The sequence below is a fragment of the Labrus bergylta genome, chromosome 15, assembly GCF_963930695.1.
Source record: "Labrus bergylta chromosome 15, fLabBer1.1, whole genome shotgun sequence".
In the NCBI taxonomy this organism is placed as follows: domain Eukaryota; kingdom Metazoa; phylum Chordata; class Actinopteri; order Labriformes; family Labridae; genus Labrus; species Labrus bergylta.
Genome location: NC_089209.1, coordinates 9,478,425 through 9,489,417, shown reverse-complemented (window position 1 = coordinate 9,489,417; position 10,993 = coordinate 9,478,425). Strand labels below are relative to the sequence as shown.

Below are 10,993 nucleotides of genomic sequence, written 5' to 3'. Positions count from 1 at the left end.
TCTCATTTGACAACCTCCTACACCCCATTTGGTTTAAAGGAGTCCAAATGATAAGACGAGAGCGGTGAAGGACCTCTGGTTTCGTCCCCCAACCAACACGTTAGTCTGGGCTCTTGCTTGCACAGGCCGACATTTTTTTGCCATTTAAAATAGCCCGTATGAGCGTCAGAGTTTTTAAGCAGAGCCTGACGTCACATGTGAGCTTTCTGTAACAAGCTTTTATTCAGTATCCTACATACCTTACAAGGCATTTTAACATCCATGGCTTAGTTGCTGGGAAGAGAAAAAGTATCAAATTCTTTAAAAGGACAAACTTGATATGTTGATTGATGCAAAAATGTAGACTTGATAGAGACCCGGCATTCCCCTTCGATATTTAGAGAATAATCATTTGCATCCCCCTGTCGAGTTAAAACATGAAAATAGAGGTGGACTTTTAATTGTAATTTACAGAAAATTGGATTCGATTTTTTTATTTTGACATCACCAGAATCCAAGAAATGTAAATACTGACCAATGCAATTTCCATTTATGTGTCCTTAGATGAGTTTGCTGGTTGTCAACGTAACAGCTCCAAACCAAAAAAACAGTTCAACACACCACTGTTTGTGAAAACACAGTTTGCCATTCTCCTTTTTGAACAAGATCATTACACAGTTAGATTGTTGGTTAATGAGCTTTCTTCATGCTGGAGGGAAAAGGTATCACCTTTGTTCAGAGCCAGGCTAGTTGTTTCCAGTCTTTGTGCTAAGCTAAGCTAACCTGCTGGTGGTGGTATCTTCACAACAATGGACAGTCAGTGTTGTGCTATAAATCCTCTGATGTAATCATATTTAAGAAACTTATTCTTATTTGATGTAGAACATTTAAAGTACTTCTTGGAGACTGAAGCAGAACAAGTTCCCTATTTAGCCTTCATAACTTTAGTTTTCCTTCACACTTTGCTTCACAGTGCCACAATGTGGCAAACCATGTGTTACTCTCAACTCTCTTACAGTCATTCAGGTTATGGTTTTTGAGGGTTGATGAATGTTATACTTCATGTTAGAAGGTTTTATTTCTCACGTTTGGGTTCTTAATCTGCACATGTAGCTTCCTGCCAACTCTGTGGGTCTTTATCCTGTTCCTGCCTTTGAATATGAGAAGTAACAGTACATCTGTGCTTTACGCAACATAGATGTTTTAGATCATGAGTAGGAGTTGTGTTATTTCTAGTATCTTGCATTGTCAATTTCATGGAAATTGAATAGTCACTTCACTTTGCAGAAGTCCTGCAGAATGGTGACTTTGCAGCATGTACTGTAGCGCAGAGTTTTGTGATGCAAAAACGAAAATTTTCTGCGGTTGAATGTTATCAGCACTGTGGCCATTTGTTATCTATTCACTGATGTCACCATGAGATATGAAGAGACGTATAGTATATGGGCAAGCATATGTACAGTTTTGTTAAGTTAGTACACATTCATCTGAAACTAAAGCCACCGTTCAGTGACATAACAAAGAACTCTTTTTACAGTAAGTAGGACATGCAGTCTTCCAGTAATCACATTTTTAACACGATTTCAGCGCTGACACCATGCAGAGGAGAGACCACAGGCCTGAAAGGTCACAAGAACTCTTGACAGTGCAAAGAAAATGCTACGCCCCCACCCCCAGAAACACAAGGGGACCCCGCCCCCAGTTAATGCACTCAGTGTGTGTGGGCTTAGAGCAAATTTACACAATGAAGTAAAATGTTTCCACAGGAAGTCTTTTGTTGAACCACAGCTAGAGTCAGACCAGAAGCAACTTATAACCTCATAAGGTTCTCTTGTTGATTGTTGACTGTGTCTGGATGAGCCTCAGAACCAGGAAATTTCCCCAAGCTGAACCAGACAGAGATATAGAAGCCCATAATACTGAGAGTACCTCAATGATCAGTTTTAATGATCAGATAAAAAAAAGTCATAATTATGAAAGAAAAGGAAAAAAAAATAGATTACAATTTATATTGAGATTTAGAGTTAGGAATACAAGTCATTAATTCAATGTAATCACAAGATGAAAGCTATTTATTATAAATAAGAAAGTCCTAATAAGATGTCATGACAATCATGGAAACTCTATGATTATAGTCATAATAATGAGATTTGATTTTTATAAGATAAATGTTATAATTCTTACATAAATGGTTATAGTTATGAAATAAATGATCGTATTGTAAACTCAGAGTACGTAAGAGATTGAGAGATGATTCAGAAATAAGGCCGTTTTGAGATAAGAAGTCATATTCTTGAGAAGAAAAGTCAAATGTTCAATATAAAGTCAAAATGATGAGAAAAAAAAGCCGTAGTTATGAAATCTAAGAGTTAGAAATATGAGATGAAAAGTTTTCATTCTACAGTGAATACCCATGCATGGGTGGGTAGCTGAAACACACAAAGATGGTCCATTCAATGTGTGAGAATCTCAGTGTCTTCTGTATGTTTCTGAATGACAATGCTGAAGTTCCCCACTATCACTCTGAATGTGTGTGAGTGTGTGTTGAGGAGGACAGACGCCCACACTTCACACACTTTTTACTGACAAAGGCTGGCTGCTGCTGCCGCCCCCTCACAGATTTACGAAGCACATGACTTTCAGGAAAACAACATACCAGTACATGACATTTCCTCCAAAGAGTGACGCTGAGGATGCCTCATACGCTCTTTCGAAAAACTTTACGATGTATTAGATATGAACTTAAGATTGTAATTCTATCCACACGTGGCATTGCTCACATTTCTGGTAACAACATGAACATGTTTTCCTTTTCATTCAATGGAACTTAAAAACCAGTGATAACAAAGAGCATTTCTACATGTCCAGATACAGGATGTGACTGTTTTCTAACATGACAGACATTTCTGATTAAAGGAACCAGCGTTTTGATTGAATAAGTATAATTTAAAGGACATGCAAAGGTGTTTCAAAGGTACCCCCTTTTGAACCATGAATTCAGTTAAGTTCCCCCTCACTTGTGCAAATGTTATATATGGTAACCTGTCCAACTTCCTTTTTTCCTCACGTTCTAGGCAGATTGCAGTCTATTGAGTCTGGTTCTGCTCAAGGTCTCTGCCAGTTCAAATTTAGTCTTCATTGTGGATTTATGTATTTCTCACATATGGTCAAACGCTGCCTTTATTGGAAAGAATCCCAATAGACATTTTGTTGCTTCATATCTGAACTGTTCATTTGTTTGGGTTGTGAACAGGTCTCTGTGAAGTTCACTGGAACTGAAAAAAAAACTATTTTCCAACATTTTAAAGGCTAACCAATGGTTTTAGTAATCAGCAGTTTAAGATATGAAGATCATTTCATTCATGCGGATTATGTGAAGACTTGGTAATGAAGCCACTTCTGCTTTGTGGCGCTTGCCCCCCACCTAGTGATCAACTAGAGGAATTAACCAAAAGTATGAAGTTAAAGCATGTCAATGTAACTCGATGCATCTACTTTCCCTTTTTTAGATTGCACAAATGTGTAGAGAACCTGATCTTAATAGTGTACATCATAATATTAAAAGCCAAAGACAGATTGTAAGGTATTACATCTTTAATTTTTTGCAAAACAAGACTTGGAATACAGACAAGCCTGGACTCAGGCAAAGGAATCTTACAGTCCTCTCTCCATGCAGCGTGCAGTGTTGCACATGAGCAGAACCTTCCACAAACCCTCCACCAGACCTGATCTGATAATGGAATGTACCATTCCCATGTTCACACATTTACCGCTCCAACATTTAAAACTCAGTGCAACAGGGTACTCTTTAAAACATATGTGGTCACCATGAACGCAAAAACCAAAACTGCTTTTCTTAAAAAGGGGGTCTTGCAGAGTAATGCTCTGGACACAAGAGCAACACTGGTCCACCACACAACATGAATGACTATTTGTTTTGCAGTTACTGCAGTTTTAAAGGATGAACAATTGAAAAGTGAGGCTAAAGTGTTAGAAATCTGGTGGATTGGTTTAATCGACTTCCTCCATGCGTGAAGCATCGTCGTCACCTTCGCCTTCTAGGGGAGGAATCTCATCTGGGACGGCTGAAGAGGTGGCCTCCTCTATGGGGACATCGTCATCGTCGATACCTAGAAATACAAGGGTGTTTGTTAGGAATCCACGAAAGTATCAGGCAGATAAAACTACTTTGATTGATCTGAAACATGAACTTACCCAGGCCGAGTTTAATCATTCTGTAGATACGGTTGGAGTGGGTCTGTGGGTCGTCCAGGGAGAAGCCTGAGGACAGCAGGGCAGTTTCAAACAGCAGGATGACTAGGTCCTTCACTGCCTTGTCGTTCTTGTCTGCGTCAGCCTTCTGCCTGAGAGTCTCCACGATGGGGTGGTCTGGGTTGATCTCCAGGTGCTTCTTAGCCATCATGTAGCCCATGGTGGAGTTGTCCCTGAGTGCCTGGGCCTTCATGATCCTCTCCATATTGGCCGTCCAGCCGTAAGTGCTGGTGACGATGCAGCAGGGCGAGGACACCAGTCTGTTGGACACTGTCACCTGGATGACACAGCCCAATACAATTTTTTTTGAGACTCAAGAAAACCACAACATGCACCTCTGAACAGCAACTTGAAACATTTTAAAACCAAAGTTAATAAAGCATGCAAAACAGTCATGTTAGAAATGGATGCGCAACACAGCATGTCCATAGAAATATTTGACATCAACACTGTCAATCTTGTCTCTGTAGACCAAAACCAAAAACCCTCAAACACTTGTACCTTTTGGTTAAAATATATTAGTTTGAAATTCTGTTGCACAAAATACATCAAGCATCTGTTAGGTCACACTCAGAAATAACAATTCAAGTTCTGGGATTTTATCCCCTTAAGTCATTTGGAAACCAATACAAGTCAGGACACACTTAATAATCATTCAGAACACACAAGACTTTCTGGGCCTCCTTTCTGCTGCAAACAACTCACCAGAATACAACTTAGGACCAGTTAGGACACCTGTTACCAAATAAAACACTGTCAACTGTAGTCTGCAATAACCTTATATCCAACAGCATAAAGGGAAATTAGGGTTAACATAGATGCTTGTTCATTAGAAACACCGACCTTCTCCACTTTCTTGTCGAGGATCTCCTTCATGAGCTTGCAGAGACTCTCAAATTTGGCCTTATCCTCCTCCATCTTTTTCTTCTCCTCCTCATCCTCTGGAAGCTCCAGACCCTCCTTGGTGACAGAGACCAGGCTCTTGCCATCGAACTCCTTCAGCTGCTGGACACAGTACTCGTCAATGGGCTCTGTCATGTACAGGACCTCGAAGCCACGCTTGCGGACGCGCTCGACGAAGGCGGAGTTGGCCACCTGGTCCTTGCTCTCACCTTAAGTGGGACAGTTATTGTGACATTTTAGGAGCCAAACACATTCAAACCAATAATAGACATGTTCAATTATTATCCCTCAATCAGAATTGTGTGAGAAAAAGACACTAAAATATACATGTATACACACATTTCCTAGGAGATAAACTCACCAGTGATGTAGTAGATGGACTTCTGGTTCTCCTTCATGCGGGTCAGGTACTCTGTGAGGGATGTGGTCTCGTCTCCTGACTGGGAGCTGTGGTAACGCAGGAGCTCAGACAGCTTCTTGCGGTTCTGAGAGTCTTCGTGGATGCCCAGCTACAGACAGAGGAAAGTTCTTAAATTACATCCTATAAAAACAGCAGCTTATCAACATTATCAACTCAAATACGCTTAGTGTTAACTCCCCTCTTTATGGTCCTGTCCTAGATTAGCCTGCTGTGTGATGCAGTTCCTGGAGGATACAACACTACCGGATTCAAGCAGCATTCTCTTTTTTAAATAGTAAAGTGAATCTGTTGAGCCTTGTCACAAAATATGTAAACCATCATGTCCAACAAACCTCCAGTTAGTGCTGTAGATCTGACTTTAAGAGTCATATATGATTACTAAGGACTAGTCTACAGTACATGAGGACTGCAAGTAAGCCTAATTAAGCAATAAAAAAAAAATAAAAAAAACTGCATGATATCATGAACGCGAGATAAGGCTAAGAGACAATGACTGACATTTAGAAGTTTCTAGGAGCAACTAAGCTACGACTACACTGCCTTAGATAACTAAAGGGTACTGAAACAACTAAATCTACAAATAAAGGTAAACCTTATGGATCCACAGAGATGAACTGAAGACACAAGGAATGCAATATAAAGAGGAGCTTAAGTTAAGACATTAGAAAAGTTGTCTTGATAATAACCATGTGGCTGGCTGCATTTATTTTTAGATACCTTGATGTTCTTTGAGAACCCTTCGTAGAACTTCTTGTAGTTCTCCTTGTCCTCAGCCAGCTCAGCAAACAGTTCCAGACACTTCTTGACGATGTTCTTGCGGATGACCTTAAGGATCTTGCTCTGCTGGAGCATTTCTCTGGAGATGTTGAGGGGAAGATCTTCAGAGTCCACCACACCACGGACAAAGTCTGGAGACAGGGAGGGAAAAAGGATTACAAACCTTAAAATATTGACAGTCTTTGACTCTTCACATGCATAAATAGCTATTCGAGTGATCATTACAGTCTTTGTAAAACCAAATACAACTTACTCAAGTACTCTGGGATGAGCTCTTCACAATTGTCCATGATAAAGACTCTCCTGACGTACAGCTTGATGTTATTCTTCTTTTTCTTGTTCTCAAAGAGGTCAAAAGGTGCACGGCGGGGGATGAAGAGCAGGGCCCGGAACTCAAGCTGGCCTTCCACAGAGAAGTGCTGTATGGGGAAACATAATTCAATTAGTTCATGGCCACAATGCTGGAAGATTGACATGAACTGGAGACTATTTATTTGAACAGCATAGGTTACCTTAACAGCCAGGTGATCCTCCCAGTCATTGGTCAGACTCTTGTAGAACTCGCCGTACTCCTCGTTTGTGATATCGTCAGGGTTTCTGGTCCAGATGGGCTTGGTCTTGTTCAGCTCCTCCTGGTCGATGTACTTCTCCTTGATCTTCTTTGTCTTCTTCTTGTCCTTGTCTTTGGAGTCCTCCTCATCGTCTGAGCCCACATCCTCAATCTTTGGCTTGTCCTCACCTTCTTCTTTCTCTTCCTTTTCTGCCTTTTCCTCCTCTGCCTCGTCGTCACTGATCTCCTTGTCACGCTCCTTCTCCACCTTAAATAATAAAATGACTGCAATTAGCTTTACCAGCAGGCAGGCAACACACTTTTAACTAAACCAAAAGGTCAAGCTCATTACTTACAAAGAGGGTGATGGGGTAGCCAATGAACTGAGAGTGCTTCTTGACAATTTCTTTCACCCTCTTCTCCTCAATGTACTCCGTCTGATCCTCTTTCAAGTGCAGGATGATCTTTGTTCCACGGCCCATGGGCTCACCTGTGATCAAAATAATATTGCTATGAGCACACTCTGTTAAGGTACATTTGACATCTCCAACAGGTGTGAATTCATAGAGGTTTCATACAGTTTATTTAAGATGTAAACAGCCGCTCTCTACTCTTAACTCGTTTAAATTAATCTCAGCACACAACAGCATATGGATTTGCATCATCCCATTATATAGAAAAATTATAAATTCTCTATACAGCATTAAGTACCATGGCCATGGTTTTATATTACACAAGTCATAATCCTTTCTTAGCTGACTTCCAAACAGGGTTAATTCAACATATATGTTACTGTGTCAAATACTTGGATTCAAAAACAAACATGTCTGGAAACATACCGGTGTCAACCTTGACTGTGAAGGAACCTCCAGCAGAAGACTCCCAGGCGTACTGCTCATCATCATTGTGCTTGGTAATGACAACCACCCTCTCGGCAACAAGGTAGGCAGAGTAGAAACCCACACCAAACTGACCAATCATGGAAATATCAGCTCCAGCCTAGAGTGAACACAATTGATAATTAATCCTTCAGCAGTTAAAATGGAAAACTGTCAGTAACAGGTTACGTTCCCTTTGATAAGCGTGTGTTCTTCAACTTGTTTTGCAGGTTTGTGTGCTTTTAAAAAGCAATTGTTGTACAATCACAAGTGTGTATGTGGGTTCAACAACTCTAGCAGATAGGCCGCCAATGTCAAAAGATTATGATCACATTGAAGTCTTCCTATCCTGTGAAATGTATTGCGCTTTCATTTTCAAAATGCTGCAATCGAGACCGCGTCTCACTGCTGTACCTGCAGGGCCTCCATGAACGCCTTCGTGCCAGACTTTGCGATGGTACCCAAGTTGTTAATCAGGTCAGCTTTGGTCATGCCGATTCCTGTGTCGATGAGGGTCAAGGTGCGCTCAGCTTTGTTGGGAATGATGTCAATTTTCAGATCCTTGCCATCGTCCAGTTTGGTGGGGTCAGTCAGGCTTTCATAGCGGATTTTATCCAAAGCCTGTAAAGAGGGAAAAATATAAAAGCTTTAATTATGATAATGTCTACGGCAGCATTGGAGCGAGTGCAATTATCACCTTTGAATAATTGTTATTACTACTTCTGCTAGCATCATTAGTTACCATTTAATAAAATACCTACACTATACTGAATTTATGTTGTTGTGACTTACATCAGAGGCATTGGAGATCAACTCCCTGAGGAAGATCTCTTTGTTGGAATAGAAGGTGTTAATAATCAGGGACATCAGCTGAGCAATCTCTGCCTGGAAGGCAAAGGTCTCAGCCTCCTCCTCTTGGTGCATTTCTTCAGGCATCTACACAAAAGAAAGACAAAATTACTTTTAAAACATATAATAAACAAACACATCACACAGGACAGTTGAAATGAAAGCAAAAAATATATACATCAATCAATGTGCCTACTTTAATGGGGTTATTTCAGTTTCGTTTCATGAAAAAAAAAAACGGTTATGATAGCTGGATCCAGTCCAAAAGTCGGTTTCGCAAAATTCAACAGCTTCCATCACATCACGGCGGAAGTAGCGTTGAACCAACATGGCGTCGACTGACAGACAATGGACTCCGCAAACACGTGCTTTCAGAACGGCTAATGCCGAACACGCCGATTACGTACAGGAATACGTCACTTTACGTTTAATTGTTGCTAAAACGTTACTTCGCGTAACGTTAAAAAAAAAAATCGTAATAGTTACGATTATATAAATACAACGCAGACTTAACGAGAAGTAATGAACCGTGGAAGCAGTCGTTGACTTTTTAATTTAGGACAGTACGTGCATGAAATAAAAACCATCGTTATATTATGTTAACTGCTTGGATTTGTTTAATTCAGATGCATAAATTAAACCGATGAACGACACCAAAAAAAACAAACAAAACAAAAAAAACGTAATTAAAAATAAACCTCGGTGTTAATTGTTAAACAAAAAGGTCTAGTTGTTGGATAAATTCTTGTTAATCCAGTATTTATTCTGCACACGGTTAGCTTCGACAAATAACACCCCAGTCATCCTCACCACACCTGCCTTCATGCAACCAAAGCCCGGCCTAGCAGTGCCGCATACTGCCGCAGTTTAACAACCAAACATTACATTAAAGAAAAACCCAAAAAAACTCGCCATTTAAAGATGTTATCATGATGTGAAATGAAAACACAAAAACAAGAAGTGGCCAAATCTGCATGCTACCACGAGACGGTTACCATGCTACGGGGTTGTCGTGACTCGGGGACTCTCGTCGTGGATACATCCATTCATAACTCACAAGAAAAGGGTCGCTAAAACGAAACGTTAAAAAGGAGAGTGATGTCTCCCACATGTGAGCAAAATACTCGCGTACATACCTTGTTTATTCCGTTGACTTTTCTTGAATAAAATGCAACCAATATATTATCCCTTCTGCTCTCTGACGCAGGGAAATGGAAAGGGACTTCCTTTTAATAGCCCGGATTCTTTATACACACTCGTTGCAGTGTGCGGCTGTATCCATCCGCGGTGCACCATCGACCAGTGTGAGGTTGAAAGACAGGATAGCTTGTTATTCAGGAAAAATACATGCTGTTTCAATAAGCTGATTTTTACAAACAAGTAGTGTTGAAACGACTGTTTAAAATGTAAAATAATTCTTGTCATTGATGTCACCTGTCAATACTATTCTTTAAAGGCTTAACTTATAGCAATGTCATATTATAGGTAATAAAATCCCTCAGCCCTGACTGAATAGCAGTCCTTGGTGAAATAATAAATCGCGTCTAACTGTGTTCTTCGTTTCCTTTACTGGAGAAGTGTCATTGTGCTGAGGCTTTACACTTTAATGCACCTCGAAACACCTGCTTTCAAATATAACCTTGTACCGAAGTACTGCACTATAACAAAGTCAATCATTGAGCCCAGCAGCGAGCCTTTTGCCGCCACCTTGCGGCAGTATTCTTCCATTGTTTTTTTTTTTGTACAAAGTACTTTCACACTGATTTTTTGACAACGGACAATGTTTAATAAATAACGCCAGATATTATCGAGACGGCATCATACATCTCTAAAAAGGGATCATGTTCACAGAAAATGTAAGTTATACTGTTCGTTTTGTGCAAAAGAGTAAGGGTCTTTTTAAACTGACGGAGGAATACTTGAAACAAGTAGGGTGTGCTTCGTTTCTTCTAGCACTTTCCATGAAAAACCCGCCTAAAGTGACGTCACGGCTTGTCAGACGCAGCCCTCGCAGCACAGCTGGTGTCACAGAGTATCTACAACAAAAACACCATGGTAACCACCGGCTGTAACGTTCTGGAGCGTAATAATATTTATATCAGATGTGTTTTACCGATACGTGGATCGGCTATGTTTTTTTTTTTTTGCCTGGACATAGAGCAAAGCAGGAGTAATAAAAACTACAACAACGCAATATAAAGAGTTGTCATCACACTATTTTAATTTTATAAATTCCTAAAGCTTGGAAATGTGCTCACTACAGCAACACGCTCACTAATTGAACAGGGGATCGCTTCTTTAAAAAAACAAAAACAAAAAAATAAAAAAATAATTTGGGTTTCTGTAAAGAGAACAGACAATGGG

General features: G+C 40.2%; 1 protein-coding gene across 1 annotated transcript; it reads right to left on the bottom strand.

Annotated features, from left to right (window-relative positions):
- Window positions 1-3,555: 3,555 nt before the first annotated feature.
- hsp90ab1 (heat shock protein 90, alpha (cytosolic), class B member 1) lies at window positions 3,556-9,919 on the bottom strand. Its single transcript, XM_020628015.2, has 12 exons — window positions 9,766-9,919; window positions 8,573-8,716; window positions 8,195-8,401; window positions 7,742-7,901; window positions 7,259-7,392; window positions 6,865-7,170; window positions 6,606-6,771; window positions 6,293-6,483; window positions 5,516-5,663; window positions 5,095-5,363; window positions 4,195-4,528; window positions 3,556-4,109 (listed from the first exon to the last, which is right to left on the bottom strand). The coding sequence occupies exons 2-12, from the start codon at window positions 8,714-8,716 to the stop codon at window positions 3,991-3,993; spliced, it is 2,178 nt and encodes a 725-aa protein (XP_020483671.1). The 5' UTR covers window positions 9,766-9,919; the 3' UTR covers window positions 3,556-3,990.
- Window positions 9,920-10,993: the final 1,074 nt, after the last annotated feature.